General features: G+C 40.3%; 1 protein-coding gene across 1 annotated transcript in view; it reads right to left on the reverse strand.

Moving 5' to 3' along the window:
* The window catches only part of LOC115391784 (protein diaphanous homolog 3-like), a 162,235-nt gene that overhangs the window by 63,101 nt on the left and 74,919 nt on the right, over window positions 1-24,215 (reverse strand). The window contains exons 21-24 of the mRNA XM_030096137.1: window positions 23,613-23,742; window positions 15,844-15,968; window positions 11,866-12,030; window positions 4,262-4,397 (exon numbers count right to left, since the gene is read on the reverse strand). Coding sequence (XP_029951997.1) covers window positions 4,262-4,397; window positions 11,866-12,030; window positions 15,844-15,968; window positions 23,613-23,742 — 556 coding nt within the window. The remainder of the gene's footprint in view (window positions 1-4,261; window positions 4,398-11,865; window positions 12,031-15,843; window positions 15,969-23,612; window positions 23,743-24,215) is intronic.

Below are 24,215 nucleotides of genomic sequence, written 5' to 3' on the forward strand. Positions count from 1 at the left end.
TATTGAAGAAGTAGTTTGAATTTCCCAGATGTCAATGCAATACAAGCTATTCTTGACATTAATACAATTACAAGAAGACACACAGTGAGATGCAATGGGTTACACTCAGCTGGACTATCACACGGTGCACAGCCTGTCCTGGAAGTTGTTAATTCTAAATTGACACAACCCTTTGAGTGAGTGAGCCAGAAACTCTAAAACTCCAAGCAATTTATGGTAACTGGTGACAACTGAAAGCTATCCAAATCAGAGAAATTGGAAAAAAGGAGTGGTTTATATTATATTTTTGCCAAGAGTGGGCTTGGTTTGGCTAGATAACACCCCCACAGTAGTACTTAGGCCTGGACAGGCCATACTGGTTGTGGTCTTGCACTCTCACATCTACAGAGGTGCTGGTGTGTCTGGCAAAGTCGTGCGAGCTATAGATGCTGGTGCAACGCACCGACTGCCAAGCTTAACTGTTCTGCCAACCTTGGCTTTGGCACTGGAAGTGGGGCTGGAGGCAACACTGTTGAACAAAAAAATAAATAAAAAAAAATCAACTAAACAACTGGCTGTTAGAGGCAGAGTCTCTGGCATAAGGTAGATTTAGCCTTCTTTGGAGCTGAGTGGTAAATACAGTTATCACTCAAGTTATGCCATCCTGGAGCAGGACAACATGCAGTAATATTTGTAAAATAAAAAGAACATTCTGTATATCTGTATGCTGAAATGATCACAAAAAACAAGAAAAGTCTTAAGGTCACATTGTTTCAGGTATGTTATTTGAGCAATAGATCACTGAAGTCAAATAGATCTAAGATGGAACAAAATGTTTCCAGGACAAACCGATTCTCAAAGATGACTTTTTTTTTCTTTTTTTTTCCCCAGACATATCCCAAAAGACTTGTCTCAGTCAAATGATACGGACACACCTGAATCTGTCTGAATGTGGTCTAACACCACATCATGGTGCCTGAAAGTGCATAAAACCTTGAGCAACATCTACATGTTACGAAGCTATGGAGACACAGGGTCCAACCGTGAACCTGCATCCTCAACTGTAATACCAACAGCCATTTCCTCCTCTTCGGTTATGTCCAAAACAGAAGTAGCGGTAGAAAGTATACATTTTGACTGTTATAGATCTGCAGAATGACAACTGTTGACACCCCTCACAAAAAATTTTGTTAGGTTTTTAACAGAAATAACAGCTTATGAACATGCATCTTATTGAATGAAAAGATCGCGGGACAGGTCTGCAGGAGTTTCTTTCATGCATTGAAGTTCAACAGTTTGCTGGGCCCTTTCTGCAATTGTAGAGTTCAGCTCTCCCAAGGTTTTTAATTGAATTTCAGTTAGGACAGGCTGAATAGATTTAAAAAAATAAATAAGCCATTCCCTTCTCTGGCTAGTTTAGTGCTGATGGACTGAAGACCTTCATCTTAAACTGGTTTCTTTGACACTGCGTAATGCAGTTTTCTGAAATACTTCGGGGAATCTTTGAAATGATTAGCATTAACTTTAAATTGATAGAAAATAGAGTTGGCTAAAGAGATAATTTTGTCTCTAATAAAAGAGTTGATTCAAAACTTAAAAAAAACAACAAAAAAAAACACCTGTCAATTGAACATTGTTCCAAAAGTAATACAGCTCAACTATGAAGACTTTTTTTTTTTTTTTTTTGTGCAAACATTAAGGTTACAGTTTTGTGCCTGGATTTCAATCTCCAAGACCACAAGCACCACTCCAGATATTTCCAACAGAGTGTGAATCTCAGTGTGCTTTCACAGTTAACGCCAATCTGTAGAGACTTCTCTACATTTTTATACTTTGTGTCCAAGAAGCATCTTAACAGCTTGATAACATTAGGATTTGTTAAAATAGGGATAATCTTGACTCAAGATCTTTGCCGATTCTCTCACAGTGTTCTGAATGGCTAGTTAACAAAATTTCTGATTCTCTCACTCAACATTCCTGCAAGGGGATCATTAAAAACAAGGATTTGAGCCTGGCAAACCTGGCAAGAAAGAATCTGATGAAAGGCTAAAGATCATCCATTCATCTTTGATGCCACTTCATCCTGTTCAGGGCTGCAGAGTGCTGGAGCCAATCCCAGCGAGCTATGGGCCATGGTAAGATCATGTTTAACAAATATTGTCTGCATATTTTTTATATAATTTACTGTCTTAAAGCTAGGGTTGGCGATTTGAATGAGATAATTTTTTTTAAATACTAGTTAAAATGATCTTTGTGACCCGATGGGGAGCAATTCATAGCGTGTTTTTAAAGTAGTTTGGAAAATATCCGCGATGTACAGCAGGAGTAAAATGGGAAAAACAGCAACCAATAGTCTTGAGGGGACACCTTTTTTTAAACCAATCAAATCCCTTCGCCGTTCCACCTGCCCCCTGCGTGTACATGTACGCGTGCACTGACCCTGGTTCAGTGCGTGCGTAGAAGGACGGAGCGTCGTTGCAGAATGGCGGAGACGAATGTTTGAGGGTTTACTTACCATTGAGTGCGCCATAACTTGGCGCAGTGCAAATAAAGAAAGACGAAGAAACGAAGCGCTGAGGACAGGTTACGCCAAGAACGCACTGGACGCGGAAGCGCCACATGCACCGCGCGCGCCGTGAACATCTCCGCTCCCAACGGGAGCTCCTCCAATGGGGTAGGAGCTGGGCGGAGCTAGCTAGGTAGAGCCTTGGGGAGATGCTACATGCTAACGCTAGTTCTCCAAGAACGCCAACCCTCGCTTTAACCTGTTTATCAACACTGAAAGTTAAGCAACAGTTTCATTTAATTTAGTGTATTGTATAAAAAATTTAAAACAGTTTTGTATTGTTTTACAAACAACAACCACAATGCTTCATTTTTATAACTTGGATAAACGTAGACAATTTTTGATAACTTGACTGACTTCAGTTCTTTGTAGTTCCCATTTGTGTGTGTGTGTGTGTGTGTGTGTGTGTGTGTGTGTGTGTTTACATGGTACGGTGGCACGTTTGATTGATACTTGATGACAACTATCTTGACCAATCGCACTTGAAGCAATTGATGCTAATGGTTTCTTTCTTATATCTGAATTCTTGCTTGTGTTGTACGTCGCTTTGGACAAAAGCGTCTGCTAAATGAAATTGTAGAATTGGATATTTGCTGAAATGCAGAGCGAGCAGCATCTCAGAATGAAAAATTCTGATTTAAAAATTGAGACACATAGATGTAGACCTATGATAAACTGTTGAATGTCTGGAGAAAAAAAAAATCTCCATACAGCAATGTGGTAAAATAAACACTAGTCCTCTTAGTGCCTGGCGTGGTGTAGTGGAAAATGGGCTAAGGCGGCTGAGAGCTGAGGTGGGACTGAATGTTACTGTGTCTACTTAAAAAAAAAAAAAAAAAAATGTCTTCAACATTGGAGCATTTTTCTCTTTCTTTGCTTTTCTGTGCGTCCATGGCTTTTTTCATGAGACTGGTTGCTGATGATGTTGTTGCCATGACGTCACGACCAACATGGCTGCGGTTCAGAAAGCTCGCCTGGTGGCACTTTAGAGTCACGACTTAATATCACTGCTTTTTTTTTTTTTTGGGTAATTGATTACCAGGGGATGACAGGATTATCCTAAAAATGCTTTATGTAAATACTTTATTTGATTTTATCAAACATTTTTTGGTGCCGTGAGCTCTTTAAGCCGACTTTGTGCCCTGAATTGAATAGGAGGTGAAATCTTTCTCGGAATTATTAAACCAATCAATGATCATGAAGTGAAAAACTGCAAAGTGCCACTCATCAAGGATTTTACCTTGGTGAAGGCTTCATTGATCGAAAGAAAACAATGAATAACATAACGGGCTGTATTAAAGCGTAGCGCGTGACTCATATCATAATGTATGATTTTCATATCTGTAAGGAACATTTGATAGAATGATGGACAAGAAATAACACTCACCAAGACTCTAGTTTGACAGAAGTGATGTGGGCTGAATGTCAATCTTTATAGGAAATATAAAGACTGACATGGAGCTCCTGTAATTTATATTTTGGGTATTCTATAATTTCCTTCATAACCTGTGTCCATCAAAAATCTAAAAAAAGCATAAAAGGCTTCTCAGAGAAAGTGGGCTTATGTTATTCAAAAACATACTGTGAATTCCGCAATCATTAAAACAGCACTTTCTTCTTTGATAAATGAGTTGTCTTCTTTGACCCGAGATTGATTAGCGCCCGGCTCTCTAAACAGTTTATCCACGCAAAAGTTGGCAGGCAAAGCAAATCTACCTGCATTGACTTCCAGCAGCCTCCTTTTTTTCTGCTGTCTCTCCTGCTTTTCACGCTCCGCCTTCTCCTTTGCTGCCCGTGCCTTCCTCTGCTTCTCCTCTAAGTCCCGCCGCCTGAAGTTCTCCTTCAGTGCTTGCTGTGGGTAAGAGAGAGAGAGAGAGAGAGTGAGAGAGGGGGAAGAAAAAAAAAAGTGACAAAAAGAATGAGAAAAAGAGAAGACATGACGGATTGCTAAGTGGGGTTAATTACAGTAGTGTGGAGCCTGTCAAAGTCAAAGGCTGCTGTCAAACCCAACAGACATCATTATCAGGCACCATTAAACTCAGAAGATGTTTCTAAGGTGTGTGTTAAGGTCAGGAAGACAGCTTCAGCATCACCTGGTGGCTAATGTGTGAACTCTGCCCTATCACATAACAACTGGCGATGCAGGAGACGGTGAGGGCTGTTCACACACGACGCCGTGTGGGTGAAAAGATTGGCAGCTGAAATTATGAAATGCCAACGATCAAAAAAGACGATGCAAAAAAAAAAAAATAAAGGAAAAAAAAACAATATGGCTTTTTTTCTGAGGAGAATTCTATGACTAAATTGAAATATTATACTAGCACTAGTAAACAAAATGGTGAAACTGCTGAACAATGGTGCTTACAGTCATGCTTTGAAGCCAGAGCGAACCAAATTGACACTGAATAAATTCTGGAGAGTCCAGCTGCGGTGCCAAAGAATGGATAAGTCTTATATATTCTTTTCACAAGAAGCTTCAAATGTGCATGGGCTGGGCTGCCACCCACAATCTGTACAGGAAAAAGTGCATCAAGGCAAACATTCCACTGGCTGTTTCAATCATAATCACAACAGAGATGTGGAAAAGGGGTTTTGTGCATTGTTTGTATCTTTCAATTTAAGATGAGGTTTTGACTGGGCCCTCACTGTTACATGAAGCAAAACAATTTCCACATAAATGCTTTTGAGGAAAATGTCCAGGGTCTGCTTTTGTGCCATTTGTAATTTCATGACTTTGCCACAACTAAAATAAACACGAGGATCTCTACACAAACAAAAGGCTCCTGGCGACAATCGAGGAACGAACAAATCTAATTCGAAAAAGGTTGGACGGATGTGTAAAATACAAATTAAAAACAGGGTGCAATCTAAAATCACACAACCAGACATACAGTAACAGGCTTGAACAAAAGCATCATTGCTGAAACAGATGAAATGCAAGGTGGAGTGAGGAGTTCAGCCATCCAGAAGATATTCACAGCAGAGCTGATACTTCTCCACATGGAGATGAGCCGGTTGAACGTCCAATAGGACGGCCCTGGTCACCACCCAGTAGAGGCTGACCAGGCAGGTCTGACTGGGAGGAGACCCCAAGGGGCAGCCCAGAACCTGCTGAAGAGACCATATACTGTATCTCTAGTTTGGTGAAGGAGCAGCTAAGGGTTACCGTGGAAGAGGTGATGACCACAATCCCCTCTGGACCAAGTGGGAAATACAATATACAGACGAACAATTTTCCCATTTTTGAATTTGGGTTGCAGTGGAACAGATGCGGTGGTTCATATACAACTGTGCTCCTGGCTGATGACATTTTGGTATCCAAAGTGGCATGGTAGAATCTGTCATTTTAAATATGAATCACTATGGGCTTCAAAAAACAAATAAACCAAAACTGTCAATAAATCTATAATCATGCAACAGTAGTGTGTATTTTTCAACATCTGTACTGGTTCTTGGGTCTTTAGGATGTCTCTGTTTGAACAAACCAATGTGTCTAACTTTAGAACTTGTCACAGCAATAATCTATTGCCTGTCTCTCTCTGATGAATCAGTCTCTCAGTCTAGTATCCATTGTACATCAGCCCGTAATGGACACCGGCACTATAATTCCTTTTGTGGAACTCCTATGATGATGTCAATAGCTCAATAATGCCACAGCCAAGGGACAGGCTGCATATGATTTAATAGAGTGCTAGCATGATTGTCATCCTGATCAATAGCCAGTCACTTAAAGTGAGCGAGTCTGGGATTTCATCAAACACCCATCTCCTCCCTGTCAACTCCTCTCCTCTTTCTTTATTCACACAGCTCAGCTTGACTGGCAGGTCAGTGGAAGAATGGAAATGCCAAACCAGCATGACACGATGTGGACAGAAACACACAGTACGAGAACTGTCGTGTACGGAGGACTGGAGTGGCGCACTATAGAGGGGCGGTCACTTACTGAAGTCCAGTGACAGCCTCGCATTATTTGCGTCTACAAGTGACCACTGATGAAAATTATATAGTCTGCTCCAACTCTCAACAACTCAGTGAGGTCCATTCAACGCCAACAGCCACTCACAAATACAGAGCAATGACAACTTCAAAAAACACTATGACATTACAAATAGGAGAGGGGTAACAGGAGTCACAGTGCGACAGGGATTGATTGTTGTTTGTGTTTAGGTCCTGTGTTTCCTAAGGCAAGGTATGAATATGAGCTCCTAAATATACTGACACCGAATTAAAAATTAAATCCAATCTCCTTATCCTGTCAATTGCATTGACCAATAAACACTGTTCAATCACCTGCACTTCAGGGAGTATTGCAGAGGTGGCCCTCGGCCACAGTATTGCTTTCCAGCAGGAAAAACACTAAAGATAGAAAGACTGAAGCAAGAAATGTATACTTCAAAGTAAAGAATTCTTCCCATCCACCTTCAGTACTGTAATTCTGTTGAGAGTACTGAGTAGATGAGCTACCGTTTCTCACTGTAGGTCTGTGACGTCTCAAACAGGAGGTGGCAGCAGGATTTCTATTCTGTGCAGTACGGTAGACTGCTTTTTACCACAGACATCAAGTCAGAGTGGATTTGTTTTTTTAAACTTTCGCATGAAGACAGCGCATTTGCCAGGACCCGAAGAGAGGGGAAAAACATGAAAGCTTTAACAAAGCAAAATGTAAGTGAAAGACGGGACATTCCATATCCTAACTGGTCCTGCTACACTATCTGTTACTTTGTAAGCATGCATTGTGCGGCTGCTTCCCTGAAATTTGAATCAAATTAGTTTTATCATACAAACATGAAGGATATTTAAAAAGTCAAACAATGAAGAAGACACAATTACTTTTTTTTTTTTCAGCTAATAGCGATGAGTGAACAATTTATTGATTTACTTTGTATTATCAGCCATCAATTTACCATATTGGTCTTTTCACTAGTTGGACCAATTGTGAATGGTAAATAAAAGTATTTACATTTAATAGACTAAATGTTTCAACATGGTTTTATTTTGACAATATGGATTATTGAGTGCAAACTTGAAAATCTACATGATAGTAGACTGTAAAAGTGAATTGGTCCGAGGACAATAGCGGCTAACATAACTGATGAGTAGGCTCGAGGGCTTATGGGAATACTATAGAAAAAATGAACACAGAGGAGAGCGAGAGGCTGAAGATGAATACCAAATGACTGAGACGCAGAAGCTATTCAGACAGCTCTTTTTAAACTATTTTTAAATGAAACCAACTACTTCACAAAATTAACTTTGATTTGATGGAATAATGGTTGGTTGCCCGTGGCAACCAACGATTCACAAACGGCTACATTCTTAATGGCATCTAATCGAGTAAATTACGGGAAGAAACTGGGAGGCAGAAAAGCGGAACAAGACATCCCACACAAAATATATTTTCAGAAAGGAACAATGAAGTTATTCCAGGTTGCACCATGATTGATGTTTAATGTGACCTCCATAAAAATGAGAGCTCTTCCTCCTTTTTTGTTATCAACCAGCATTCCTATTAAATAGTCCAATTTAATGAATAAACTAAAAAGGACAACTTGTCACATTACAGCAATCAAGCAGCGTTGTTCCTACCTGAAACCCAAACAACGCTTAATATATTTGGAGCCAAACTGACATTTCTTTCGTGAAATTTAATTTTAGATTCATGTAAGAAATAAATTACCCTTAAACCTTACAAATACAGGAAAGGAGAAGCTAAATATTATTCTCAAATATTTTAATCAAATTAAAGGATGAAATGAGAGCAGCACAATTATTTTTTTCTTTTTTTGTAAATTATCACTCAATCTCTCAAAATTATTAAAACTAAAATGTCAATAAAAAAAAAATCAAGTAGTAAATCACATTTTGGAACATGCAGGAGATTTCTCTTCAAGACGGATGGAAAGTGCAATACTAAAAAAAACAAGCGGTACGGCCACCAATTTTAGAAAAAAAAAACTGAGAAGATGCTGAAAGATGACAGTTGTATGATTACTGTCATTTGACAACAAAACATTCAATTTTGCTGGAATATTGAGATTAGCCAGGTGGGGAGAGAGAGAGAGAGCGAGGGTGAGAGAGAGCGAGATTCAGCAGCTCTCTGAGGAAATTGCCCTCCGCTCTCCTTCATCACTGCAGGTCTGCTTCGCCCTCCGCCTCTCCTGGATGTCCGCCATTAGACACGCTCAATTGGATTCCTGTCAGATGTGCGGCCTCGCCCTGGGTCTCCTTCCTATGGGTGACTGAACACGCTGGATGTGTGTGCACAAGTGTGTATGTTTGTCTGCGTGTACGTCTGGATGTGTGGAGAAAAAAATAAATAAAATAAAACATATACCCGGTATAGTATATGTAAAAAGAAGCTTTTTCCTATAACATGAAATCGCCAAGACAGGATGTCGTACGCAGCACACAAACAAACACACATTAATGCGAGCGAGATACACACAGTTCAAGGCTCAGCTGGCCTTGGGCAGTGGTCGGGAGACAGTGCACACTTATTAGCATGGGCCTTGGCACAGCAGGGTAAATGCTGACACAGATTTGACCGAGAGGTTACGATGCTGAGATTTACTGTATGCCTGCGTTCATTGACCCAGCCTTGGCTTTCCCCAAGATATGTCTGCGTGATGTGACCATTTGAACAAACTGCTGAGGGTGTAAGCTGCTTACGCCTTGACCTATCACAGGGGAATAAATAGGTAGCTTGGGAATTGGGGACCATATAATGCTGGTCGTTATAACACTTGGCTTGTTCACCTTTCAGTGGCAGAAGCATTAACCGTTATGTTTGGTTACATAAAAGGTATGACAAAAACTCAAAGCTGCGCCACGGAGTTTCCATAAAAGCATTCTTTCGCTGCATTGTGTGGGGATACATTAAAGTATACACTCGGGGTTCTGAAAGGTCCACTCTCGGTCTGATTCATATCCAAACATACCTAGAGTGACTCGGGCTGTGGCTGAAGATCAAAGCACAGAGAAGGCCTGGGATCAATAACAAAAGGAAAAAAAAAAGCCAGACCAAAAACAATACACCTGGGATTTATTTCTCTTTTTTTTTTTTCTGGCCCAAAAACTGCTTCTTAGAACCAGTAAAGACTGCGGCTGTAGCTTCAGTCTCAGATGCCACATACAGCGAGCAGCATATCAAGTTGTGTGGCAGCTCAGTTTTCACATCTGAATTGTGCCGGATAGAAAGGAGAAAAGGGGGGAATAAAACACTGTTATCCTCAATAAATAATGACCCGGTAACCCATTCAAAACCGTTTCATCTGGCTTACAGCGAGGTATTCACACGTGGGATTTTTTTTTTTTTTTTTAGCTTTTTGTTTTTATGCTTGAGAATGCTGAACAGCTTCAACATTTGTAAAGGCCAAAAAAAAACACATCCTCAAGGAGGATATGAGGAGTCAACAGTAAATGAATTAGAGACTCGACAAATAACTGCATGAAAAGGAGTTTTGTGTCTTGACATCAAGTTTCTTTGAAAATTTACACATGCATGTTTCCATATTTTGATACCTTTATTAATATTGTAATTACACGACAAATTCATTTCACTTTCAGTTCAAATATGGCTTGAATGAGCTCACTTCTGCCATCATTAAAGAAATCTATGATTTCTTTAATTTTTGGAAAGTTTTGCGGGGACTGCATGTGGCACACTCCAATGGGCTGATTTAGATCAACGAAAATAAATAACATGGCTTCAGTCAATAAACCACCAAAGTCACATCATGAACTTTAATTCAAAATCCCACTGTTGGTGCACATTCTTATAAACGTGTGATAGAACGAAAGGGGAAACCTGTTTTATCAGAGCCTCTGACATTTCAGCAAAGCCTTTTTTCCCCCCATTATTGTATTGTGTCACCATGTCAGTTTTTAAGAAGCACTCTGTAACCTTCAGAAAAAAAGGTTGGTGGTTTCTTTCACCCTGAAAAGAAAAAGAAAAAAAGAAAAACGAAAAATGGAAATAAAGTATATTTTTGTGCCACTTCATTTGATAACCACTTCAGGGGATCAAACTTTAACTGGCCTAAAACAACTGTAACCACATCTAATGCATCCATTTTGGACTTTGGACAGTTTGAGAATTTTGTACTGCAATATGTTAACTATGAAACCTAATTACCAAAATATATAATATATATATATGCCCAGATGGCATCATACAAAAGTGTTATCCTCACAGAAACAAAGGCAAAAGTTGTCAGGCTTTGAGAATTCATGAAAAAGTCTCAGTCAATTCTCAAGAAACGAGCAACATAAGCCTGCTCCTCTTCACCAAAAAGCACATAAATGTAAAGACAAAGTTTTCTAGTAAAGAAGACCTAAAGCATAACTAATGACTATGCGAGGGCAAAAAAGCAAAGAGGCATGAAATCCATTTGTGTGTGTGTGTGGTAAATGTTAAGTTGGGGGCAGGGCATGAACTTTAGTAGGCTAATTAGCTACTATTATCTGTTGCGCCCAGTGGCCTGTGCCACTAATCCTGCTGATTAAACACAGTGGGTCTCTGCAGCTCCGGAGCTCAGCTGCAGACTGATAAGGCCACGGAGCTCAGCAATGACAGAAATATCTGGGAGAGACTGGACTGCGCAGGCTGGGCTGTGCACCGCTCTGCATTATACCAGTGGGCACAAATAGAATTACTGTAGCTGTTCTCAAACCCATCACAAAACACAAGCTTTTTTTGTTTTTTTTAAGTATTCGCAAATAAATGCAGTCTTAAAGTATATCTGTCATACGTACATACATATGACATACAACTTATGTCAGACACAGACACAAAGAATTAAACTTTCCTCACTTTTTCTTGTTAGTATTGCAAAATATGTTAATAAAACAAACTATTTCTCATGCTTTGTCTTCTGATGGATGAACCTACACCAGACACCAACTTAATACAGTCATCCATGCATGATTTAGCTCATCAAGAACTCAATGATCTCGTTCACATCCACTATAACTTCTCAATTATTTCAGTTTTGCTTAACGGAGCAGTAATAAAACAGTAATAGGAAAAGTGCATTTTAGCAGATAAATGGCGTATAATTTGAAAAACTGCCTATAGTTTCATGAAAAAAATCAAACGCTTGTGATAAAATTATAAATGAGCATTCATTTAAATCAAACTGAAAGTAACATGGAATTATAATTGTCTTTTTACCCCCAATTAAGAAAAAAAAAAAAAAAACAGCTCCACAGTCAGACAACTAATAACATTAAGTTCATGCATTGAGGGGAACACAGAAAATCAGATCTTTTTCTTTCTCCGAGTACTTCTCTTGTGTCAGCAAAGAGGATTTGGTACTTACGGTGAACATGGAGCGGAAGTTGCTGAGATCAGTAAACAGCTCATCCACCGAGGTCTTCTTGGGATCAACAGCAAAGTATTCCAGCAGGTTTTGATACAGCGTCTCCATATTGCTGTGCATGGTTTCCAGTTTACCATACTGCTCTCGGGCGATTTTACTGAAGCTGTGAAGGTTGTGGTCAAGGACAACAAAACAAGCATAACATTTATTTAATGTTGATGGAAGCACTTACACCCCATTGAAGAGGAGTGCTCAACCCTACTGGGACGGCACCTGAAGCTGGAGGTCAGTCAGTGGCTTTATCAGCACTGATATTGGCAGGTTACGACCACTGAGTGAGTGCTGGACTCCGACAGCCAACAGTATTATGACCCAAGTCAAGCTGCTGGCAAAGTGTGTTCGCGTCTGCCATGCTGAGTAATAACAGAAAACACGCACAAAATAAAAACTAAATTGAATGCCTTATGTTGTGAAAACAAAGACTCTGACATATGCTGCTGTGGAGTTACTGCAAAGTTTTAATTAACTCAAAGTTCACTTTTTTTTAACTTGAGTGTCATTGTAGAGCCAAGCTGATCACATGCTTAAAAAAAAAAAGTACATGACAGCAGGTAATGACATGTAAATTAATGCATGTGCTCATTGCCAAATCCAGCAACCTGCTTGGTGTCTCCTTGTAATTTCCAGGCAATATCATTTTGCATTTAAAAAAGCTATAGGAAGACAATGAAGATCTGGCACTCACGGCAGAATGAAGCTGACAAAACATACACAGCTAGTCAATACTGCAACCTCCGCTGCATTCTGAATAACCTTGTAAAGCTTTTAGTTTGGGATACCAGTTAGTTGTGGTGTAAAGTACCACTCTGCTATAGGAGCAGAGTCCTTCTGTGAGGACAGGGACAAACAGGTAATGGTTGTGTCAACATGTACTGGAGAGGTGCGCGTGTCACAACGAAGCGAGGGTTAAAGCGAGAGCACAACAACACATCACCTCAGCCACCAGAGCAAACAGGACTGTGAGCAAGTCTGCTGCCTGTCATCTGTGAGAACATTCACAAAAACAGAAAGCCGCAGCAGTCATGCATTTGTTGTTACACCAACATATGCTGTAATGTTAATTATTTTTGGTTTTTAGAGTACGTCTCTGTCTGCCCTTTCTAAGAATTGCAAGCTTTTGCAATTACAGCCTGCAATACACACTGGGACCAATTTCTTTCTTCTTCTTTTTTTCAGTCATTATAAAATCAGCGCATAATTTTCCAGAAAAAGATGCATCCTTCTCATCAGTCTCACTAATGACTGTTACGCTGGTGGCAGATAAGAAGCAAATGTGTCTGCATGTGTGCGGCACCACAAAAGTGTGTGGGCAGCCTCTCTGTTTCCTATTGTGCCCTCTTCATTATAGCTCAATTGATGGACCTATTTGAGGTTTGGCCCCAGTTGAATCTGGCTGTGGATGGGACTACCTATTCACAGCTGGGTAAACGCTGTTCAATAGGCACTCCTCCCAAATTGATTTGTCAGTAATATCTTTCTGAGCCAGAGGCTTGTGTAAGGATACATGAGGAAAGTATGAACAGGTGACGGAAAGCAAGAGAAAGAGAAAACAAAGACACGGCTGAGAGCTGTGGTTGATAAGTATCGTGAAGTGTGAAATTTCCATCCTCCTGTTGTTACCCCTCTGCTGGCTTCATTCCCTTTCCAGGAAAAACTACAATGGTGCACTGCAGCTTATTCTCAACTGTGTCCCCCTCCTCCGTTTCATATTTATCCTCACTGTCTTCATTCTCTTCCCAATCTTATTTTACTCTGAGGTGATGCAGGATGCAACTTTTTCTTCTTCTTCTTTTTTTTTAATGTCATCACTGTTTTATTCTATGTTTCTCATGTTTGGCATGTGCCTTTGGTAGTGATGCAAAACATACAAAAAAAAGTTTATATGCAGTTAACTGCAGTAGAAAAAACTTCATGACACAAAAACATCACCACCATTTACTTTGGAGTTTGTTTATACATTGTGATCACATCCTTACAATAAAGAAGCAAATGTTGCGTATTTGTCCCTGATTAGACTGCGCCGTGTGTTACGCCCTGGATGACTGGGAGTATTTTCAAACTTTAGGAAAATTAATGCACTTGGCTTTAGTGTAAAGAATTTAATTATACAAACACATCTGACTAACACTGATTAAAAACACATTTATGGACACATTAGTTGAGGAATTAAGTTAAATTCAGAAAGAATAAGTAAGTGAAGGTTAATAGATGTTTTTTTTTTTTTTTAGCTAATGCCCAAAAAACAACAACATATACAATAAAATTAAACTTTACACAGGAGGCCACATTAAAATGAGCCACACGAATGTTTTCTAAGAACTGTGTCCATCAATCAGATTCCGGGTAAAAACTTCTGTTTTCTGTCAATTCAGCAAAAGTAGCTCACAGAGCTGAAAGACTTTAAACTGTGGGATGAATGAAGCACCAAAGCCCATAAACGCGGTATGGAGTGCGTGCATCACATATGGATGGCTCTGGGGTGAATACAACTGAGCAGCAGGAGCCACAAAAGTTGAGTGAAATATTTGTTATTGCAGAGTTTAAACCAGCGAGAGCGTATGTCTGTCTGATATTTAGTTTTCTCTGATCCTCCACTCCGACAGTCAGAACCTCTGTGAATGCTGAGGCGTTCATTGAAGAAGTTAACCACGTACATAATACTGCACCTCTTTTATGCTTTTTACTTGCGAAGAGCTTGGATTTCTTTTCCTATTTTTTTTCTATTTTTATTTTTAAACCTCAAGTTTTTAATCAGCTCCTAGACATGCTGGGCCTACTACAAGGCACTGAAAAGTTAAAAAAAAATAAAAAAGCGAAGCAACAAAAGACAGAGCTGTCAAATCCATTCTCAGTGAACCTCTATGTTGCACTCAAGCTCTCTGCTAACTACTCCTGCACAAGCCATCAGTGCCCGAGCCCCTGGGCTATTGATCAAAACTACATGAAGGAGGCAAGGTACAGGGTGTATTATTGAACACACACTTACACACACACCTGGCCTGAGACATGCCTGTCAACCTGATCCCGTGGAACAAGCTCACAAGACATTAAATATTTTACACTGCTGTCAAACAAATATAGACAGCTGTCAGCGACGAGGGAGATATCCCAACGAGGCGGTCAAACGGCACCAAGAAATTGTCTATTTGTGTCGCTATACATTAGAGGCTTGGGTAATATAAAATGACAGTCTAATAAAACATTACAAACTGCTTTTTTTTTTGTCTTGAGGGACAGACAATGACTGACACACTGGCAGATGAGAGGGTGACACCAGCGCTGTCTTTATTCTCCCTCTATACTTATTCTTATTCGTTTAGAAAACTCATTCAGTTTCAGGTACACTGAAAATATTTCCTCCCCATATAGTTTCTTTACACATGTAAAGAGTTAACTCAACCAAGGAAGAAGGAGAAACAAAAAAAACCTGAATGAAAAGTGGTATTCACTTCTCCAATCACAAGATTTCTGTTTCTCAAAGCAATAAGAGCGAAAGAGGAGGAGTCAGTTGGAGATGGTGGTGATCAGAGCTTCAGAAGTGACGCCAGGAGACAGTGGGTCTTGACTGACGGAAAGAGATTTTGTGGGTTTTGTATTTAAGCATAACACCAGCTGCTTGTAGGAAAATCTCTGCGAAGCAGAGTTAAAGAGCGAAAAACCGAAGAACCTAAATCAGGTTACTGCACATATGTTTAATTTAATGATGAAAGTCGCTTGGGTTTATTTCAGCAAATTAAAATGAAATAATTAGCCTTGTAAAACTGTGGACAGTCACTCTACTGCTACTATGGAGTACTACAGTCATGAAACTAAACATTTTACTTTTTTAAGTAAAAGGTTTCCTGTTTGATTCATGTCAGTCACCTCACGGAGAATTACCTCTATCAGTGAGGATAAGCATATATGTGAAAAGGATATAGCCATTTTGGTGTGGAACATGTCGTTGGGGTCATCGGGGGAGGAGAAAGTCTCCAGGTCTCTCTCCAGCTGCAGCAGCTGCCTCTCCATCTGCCTGAGGCTCTTTTCCAGATTCTCTGCAGACACTGACACACACCCACACACATTGAGACAGGCGTGCATTTATGAAAGTACACACAAACACGTCCGTGTGGCAAGAAAATGTGAAGAAAGCATGAGAGATAGAGCAACTCAACTACAGGTACAATCAAATGCATTATTATTTTGAGGTTCCGACAGGATCTGGAAAAACACAGCATACTAAAAAAACAAATAAATAAATAAAATAACAGGGAAAATGAAAGAGAAGCAGTTCAATTGCAAAGCATGCTTATTATGGGTTCACACTGTGGCAGAAACACCATGGGAATAAACAATGACAGAAAATACAAACAGCAGCTGAAGAGCATGCTCAATATATAGACCTTTTTTTTTTATTATCCTGTTTACCTTGTGTCCATGTGTGCTGTAAACTGAAATTAATATAAAAATCCAATGCCCTCGCTGTCACACATACTGTGGTGAAAGCAAATGATTGCTGCTTGTTCACATTTGCACGGTGCACATGGCTGCTCGGAGTATCAGACACAAACATTAAATGTTGCCTGGAGGTACAAAGATGACTGTTGAAAGTAAAAAAAAAAACCTCTCTCCGTCTCTCATCCTTTGACTTTGGTCTCGTCAACAGGTGTACGGGTCAGGCAGGTGGGAGAGCAGGGGAACACGGAGCCTAACTTCCTCTTAAGTTGGTTACGGCTGACACTTTAAGCTCGTCTCTGAATGCAGCATATGGCTTAAATTACCCCGATTAGACCCTGCTTGACAAAAAGCCATAAGCTGCTTAATTTTAAGTAGTTTCAAATTTCCCTTGATCCTAATACGCGCTTTAAGAAAAGAAAAAAGGGAAAGGACTTCAATGTAGTTAAGCTTCTCACTGAATTCACACTATAAACTCCACTTCCTGATGGCAGCATGCTGTTTTGTACGTCTTATCTGGGGCACACCTATATTCAAGCAGACATTTTCAGTCAAGATTTTCTAAGAAGTTGATCAATTCTCCCTATTTTGAAAGTTTAGTGGCGTGTTTTTCCACTCTGAAGTTAAGAGTATGGTGCTGATTGTACGCACAAAATTCACCCGCTTGCACTCGGCTGGCTGAGAGGAAAAGGCAGGTGGCTTCTTTTCAATCTGTTGTCAGTCATCATTCAGAAAGAAATCTCAATATGCTGCAGTCACAACAAGACTTAAAGGAAAAAAGAACACCATATAACACTCTGGATAATACAAATTCTGCACCTACATGTATTAAGTAATTATCACATCAGCTCCCTCTGCGAAGCCTGGCTCACTTTGTCCTTGATGTTCTAACTTTCCCAGAGATTTGTAGATCTTAATTTTATTTTTTGTTCCTGTTCTCCTCCTCTGACTCTCCTGACACTGACAGCCAGTCTGGGACACTAACAATTAGGGATGGGACGAGATCTCGTGTCACGAGATCTCGCGAGATCGCAATGCCGCGAGATCCCGCGAGATCGAATGCCGCGAGATTAAGTACGTTTATATCAAGGCAAAAACTCTTTATTAACTGGAATATTGACGGAATGATACATTACACGGCGCACAGCCATATAAACACGTGCAAAACCCTGAATGTGCTCATATTCATATTTAAAAATCCGGTCGAAAAGGACATGAAATACTGTTCTGCGCATGTTCTATCTGCAAGGAATCTTGGTCTTTTGAGTACACAAACTACTTGTGATACAGTTTAATTGATACGACGTAAAGAAAATGTGCGGAAACGGTCGTTCAGTTCTTCTCTTTAATTGAAAAAACACTGCATCGCATCAATGAACATTTTACCTCGTCTTGCCGGCTCACACTCTGTTTCTAACAGCATGCAGAGAGAGCCTGCAGCGGCTGCGGCGCCCTTCTTCCTCTGTGGTGTCTGTGTAAAATAAGGTTGAACATGCAAACAGCGCACCTTAGTGGCAGGAAGTGCAAATGCAGTCATGGCGTCGTCTGTGCGCCGCAGTTTGAATGGGAATAGGCGAACGAGGCGGCCAGTGTAGAGCGGAGGGCAACGTGGCCGTACAAGGGGCACTCCGACCCGACACTCCATGCTCCGACGCTGCATGTGAGTACCGCGCTACCCCCCCCCCCCCCCCCCCCCCCCCCCCCCCCCCCCCCCGTCTCGTGTCGTGTCGTGTCGTCTCGATCTCGTGGACTCAATCTCGCGAGACATCTCGTCCCATGAAATTTGTGTCTCGTCCCACCCCTACTAACAATGTCATTCAACGCCGGTCTGTCAGAAATCCTGTTACAGATTATGTTGCGACCAACAGTGCCTCAATGAGAACAGTTTGAAAAAGCCACTGCTTTGGAATAACATTGGTTTTTTGGGAGGTTTTTTTAAGCAAGAAATAATCTTATTAGTCTGGAAACTTAAAAAAAAAAAAAAAAAAAAAAAAAAAAAAAGAAGGTATGAGGTATTTCCAGCATGGCCCTTCTTTTACCTGGAGGGTTAGTGGTAAAAGCAGGCTTTCTCAGACTTTTTTGCCATTTTTTTTTTCCAGTGTTAGCAATCAGGAAGAGCATTTGGGTGCCGTTCTTAAAACTGAGGTCGAGCTGGGTTCTGATTTGGTGTTGATTTTGTGATTGAGAGGGTAAATTTGCATAGTGTGACTTGGTTTTGTGAGTTTTCAACAAGTTTGTGTCAGACAATTGATCTCTTCAATGTGAAAAACACCATCAAGCAAACTAAGAACCATTAGAGCCAAAACCAAGTGCAATGTAAAATAAAATATATTCACAAAAACTGGTGTTTAGTTGTGTTTGGGGTCAATGCTGAATCTTCATAAAATTTTTGACCAAAGAGTAAATTATTCCCTCACTCAATAAGATTTGTATCACAGACAAATTTGCAAACATTTAGTACAGCAGCACAATCTGTACCTGCTGGATTTCGTCCATTTTAAATTTGTTCTCTTTTCTATAAAATCCCTCGGTGAATTACCAGGCAACTGAAATCATCTGAATAAGGTGTGGGCAGCATTCAGACGAGGATGGAGGCCAGACTGGCAGTCTGTTAACAGAAACGATTAAAGCCAAGTAATGACGCACTGACTGAGAAAAGAGCAAAGGAGTGTGAGACTAAATCAAAAGAGAAAGAAACCTCCTCATGTCTGAGTTTCACAAGCCAATCTCCAGGCTTTCTGGCCTCAACAATAAAATGTGCCCGCTGTGGAGGCCGAATGTAGCCGTAGCAGCTGTAATATTCACGGAACTGAGCTGATTTTCTCCTCCACGTAAACACATCTGCAGCAGAAACTAAAAAAAAAAAAAAAAAGTTGAGTAATTGCGAAGTGGTACGCTGGCAAAGCAGAGTGGGCGATAAACATGACAGGGTGTTTCCGTGTCTTCATTGTACTCTGCGGCCGCGCCACTCCTGCTCTGTTTGTGTGTTAAGGCGTGAGTGATTTTTATGAGCAGTGGGGTCTGAATGTCTCTGTGGTCCGGAGGGGCTGCAGACAGATATAGGATGTTTTAGAAGAATAATAATTGGAATATTTGTAGAGGTCAAATCCCCCATGAAATATTTTTTATTACTCTGCTAACCTGCTGTGATATAAATGAGTCTGAATGGAACACACAAGCAAGGAGACTCATAAACAGCCCTGCAAACACACACGGCTCTGCAACAGATCATTTTTTGATGTATGGAAATTAAGAGACGGGGGAAAAAAAATCTGATCTGTTTTCTGAGGTCAAAAACCCGGCAGACAAGTGAGACTAGACTGATGGCGCCAGAGGCTGGGGATCGGGAGACAAGGAGGGGATCCTGCTCAACATGCTGAGCACCTGCAGGAGGAGACTCAAAAAGAGCACGGCAGTCGCAGGGAGGAGTGCTCATTCTTTGTACTTTCAACTTGAGGTTCATCATTCAGATCATGAGATGGAAAAGTACATAACAAAGCTGGAACCACATCATCAGCGCAGTTTCGATGATTAGTTCTTCGTAATGACTCCTCAGGGCCACGCCGCCTTGAAAAGACACTAAATATCCTGCATCTTTGTGGCATTACATCTGTGCAGCAATGTCTGTTTAGTATTGGATAAAACAAGCAAGCAGTGCTGCTGCCTTTAGTATTTGAAGTTACAAAACGAAGTGGCCAGATTGACTACTAGAGTCCGTCTCCATAACTGCTTGGCAACAAGTACGACCCACCAAAACAGAGTAATTGCCTGAGCCTGCTGGTGTCCATCAACGCCTGTGTGTGACTGCAGGAAGATGGAAAATAAATAGATGTAGAAATGTAAGGCGATCTCTATAACTGAGGAGATAATGACTGCAATGTTCTCTAGAAAGAAGGTAAAAATAAGAGGACTGAACCCTGAACTGCAGTACGGTTTCCTTGAGGGACAGTCGGGGGAAAGAAGTGCTGTGTTCCAGAGTCGAAAGATGACAGTTTTTACGACAGCAGTGTAAAGCATTACCGCTACCTTCATCAAGTCTTGTTTTGCTCAAATAAGCCCTTTGGTTAGTGTCTCTTTAAGTGGGTCTACAGGCTTTTTGAATGGCTTAATGAAAAGGAAGCAACTCAAAAGCATAGTTTACAAAGAAAGTAGGATTTGTGTGCCTGGATGCCAAATTCATGGACGCGGAGGATGTAATGTAGAAAATGTGAAGTGGAAGACAAACATAGAATGATGGATACTCTTTACTGGACTAATGTGTTCTCAGGAATACTTCCGTTGTAATTTCAATTTCATTTCTTGGTTTATAAGGGTGTCCGAAATTTCTTTTGGAATAAATGAAAAGATAACCAACAAGTAGACAATAATAATGGATGTAAAATGTTCCAGCATAGCTGCAGTTATAACTACTTTGACACACAACGCATGAGCTAAAATTATAAGCTTCACAACCAGTTCTGCCTCAGATGGCAATCAAAGAATCCAATCAATTATCTAAGGATGACAGAAAAATATCAGTGGAATTACAGTCTGGGGAAAGAGGAGGTAAATCATGAATTCAATCACCTCTGGAGCACTTTGCTTGCAGGCCAAACAGAGCAGTATTTGGACACATGGCACAGAGCTTTGTCTTACATTAATATCTTGATTACACTGAATAGTGCAGACGTCTTGGGCCATCGCGGGAAGTAAATTTGAGAGGCAAACTTGAGCCAGCTCCGACAGATCCAATCTGTGCAGCATTGATTAGTCAAACGAACCTTTCTGTAAACTTGGTGCCCGAGTAAAAAAAAAAATAAAAGTGTTAAATGAAAGATGACTACACAGACCTACACATTTGGCCCACTGATAGTTATCTACCCATACAACTTTTGACAGATTTGTCTTTAAGTAATTCTCCTATTCTCCCATTCCCCTTGCACTTTAATGAGCTGAAGGGCACAGTGTCTTTTTGGGGATGTTTGATTGCGTGTTTGTCATACCTTCACATTTCCACTGTTTTAATCATCCTCCATCCTTTGACAATTTTTTGTCCTTTCACTCAGTTGGAGCTTTTTCTCTCTCTCTCATACACTTTACCATTACAAAAAGACTGCCTCATGAGTATGCACACCCAGCTGCAAGTTATTCCTCACTTTAAGCCACACTCCTTTTTCAGTCACGTAATTAGATCACCTGAAGGTGATTGCACCAACTGAATTCTTAAGTTGTTATGGTTTTGAGTTCTTGAACATAATATTTGACCAAAATACCGAGTTGCTTCGTTATCACACACTATAGTTGCAAATATACTCAGCTTGAGGTCCTTGAAGTAAGGAGGTGGTCAAAGCCTTAAGAAAGATCCAAGGATTGTGAGTTCCATTGATCTTACCCTTGTACCGAGTCTCGTCTAAGGGCTTGCGGACATGCAGTACAGTTGGACGAAATGAAACACTCAACAGGAGCATCGTTCTGGAGATTATCAAAGCCCCATTAAAAAAAAAAAAAAAAAAATGCCAGGAGTTCTTACAGCAAGAAGAGTCCAAACAATGAAGTCCCATATTGCATCCTCCCATGTTTTCTCTTGCTCACACTTTCTTTTGCTCCCTCCTGCTGGGAATGGCACAGTGGGTAAAATCTTCTTTCAACCAGGAGGAAACATGCTGTGACAGCATGACCTGACACGCACACAAACACAACCAGCAAACACGAACAAAGGCCGAGTGTTCTCTCACCACCCAGCCTGCCTCTGACCTTTACCATACTCCAGATGCACCGGACAAACTCCGAGCACTGTGGGAGCTTTTCCCGCTTGTGTTCACACCTGTAACACCTACAGATCGTCTTAAAGCAGCACCTCACTTAAAATGCATTCAAACACAGCGCTGTCCTTCATCTCCATTCCAGTCGTGACCTGAAGAGTTTCCTTGAGAAATAAATGTATAGCTTGTAAAATATGTTGCAGCATAAGATTAATGCTGGAATCAAACAGCAGAGCAGATGAACTGAGCACAACATAGATCAAACGCTAAAAGGATGAAATACAATGGGTGTTTACAGAATCAACAAGCAGCCGAGCCCTGAATAATCCCCGAGGACTTATAAAAACAAAAAGAAAGGAATAAAGCCCAAACTAAAACAAAAGAACACTTGATTCTTTTTCAAGGTACATATGCTGTCAAGGTAAGATGCTGCTTATGCATGATGTTCTCAGTACTGCTCAAATACATCCAAAACAAGCAAATATAAAACACCAAATCTAATATCTATTCAGTTAAAAAAAAAAAAACACATAACGTATTTTCTCAGGTGGTGCATGAATCTTCTTTTCATGGTGGACCTGGGCTCCATGTCACCGCTGTGCTCAATATTACCACTTTCTCTCTTTCCTATTACTGGTTCAATTACTTTAAGCTGAGATAAAAGTATTGGTTTTTGCGTGGATGCTGTTAGATCTCAGTGGTTAAACATAACTGATTTTAAATTAGATAATGTTAAAATGCGATAAGGTTTCACAATACCGCAACTTCATGTGGCAGGACAACCCACATATCCAATTATCTTTTCATTAGACTCAGCTTTAGCCCCGTTTCACAGTGCCGTTGTCCATAGCTCACTATTGTTTGTGTCAGGTGATGAAGCTTAATGGCCACCACTGAATATGAGACCGGAGCATTCGCGCCACCTTTCTAAATTATTATTCAGTTTTCAGATTTAATAATGTCCTCGGCTGCTGAAACAACATGCTGAACAGTGGCTAACATAAAAGGCTTTTGTCATTTAATTCAAAGCTGGTTCACACAGTTTTTCACGCAGGGATACAAAGAGAAACGACACAAAGTCACCGAGTTTGTTTTCTTTGCTTTGTTTGAAAAGAAACAGACTTATTTGATTACTAATTCTGTAGTTAAGACCAGTTGACAAAACCCTGCTGCTAAGCGTCACCAGGGAGGTCGATCTGATAGTAAATGGATGAAACTCTGTGTGCGCTGGGAAAGCTGAAGAACTTAAGTTGACACCAGCAGGAGACCAAAATAACAGCAATAATCTCACTGGGGCACAGCCTCAAAGAAAGTGGAAGGTGGAAACAGTGCTACAATTATCAAGTAGCTGCAAGACGCGAGCCTGGAATGCTTATTGAGAATGCAAAAAAGGCAAATAGCATCGAGATTTGTCTTATCTTTAGATCGACATCAAGTATTGTCAAAAACTTGTCGTCTGTGTGACACTGAATGTGTCATGTGAATTGAGACATTTGATATGATATAATTCACCTCTGCTGGCTCGATCCACGTGCTCCAGGTCATCGATGAACTTGATCACATCTGGAAAATCGTCCTCACACACTTGGGCAAGGAAGTGAAGCAACGTGGTCTTCTGGTCTGCAGATTTAGTGTCTTTAAGCTGGAATAAATCACAAACAACAAAACGATACAGATACACATGAAGAAATCTGACAAATTATTATTCAAGTGATTCTATCAACTTGCTTCAAGACAATAGATAATATCACACTCTTGTTACTTTATCGAACATTTGGGTTTATTTTGTATGACAAAATTGATAATGAAATAATGACACTTATTTGCATATTTTTCTCCAGATTATTAAGACACACTTTTATTTTTGTTTTCTGCTTGCTGATCATGCTGTTAACAGTATTAATTAGCAACTTGTAGATCAACATATCAATATATAAAAAAAAAAAATACATCCATAAAAAAAACCCTCCATTACTGCAGTTCAAGCACAATGTCGCAAACCTATGAAAAACACAAAACACGCAGCAGACAAACACAGCTTCAGAATGAGTTCTGACTGACTCAGAAACCTTTAATGGATGGATGAGAAGCAGAGAAAATGTTACTGATTAGGAA

Source organism: Salarias fasciatus, chromosome 1 (assembly GCF_902148845.1).
Source record: "Salarias fasciatus chromosome 1, fSalaFa1.1, whole genome shotgun sequence".
Classification (NCBI taxonomy): Eukaryota; Metazoa; Chordata; class Actinopteri; order Blenniiformes; family Blenniidae; genus Salarias; species Salarias fasciatus.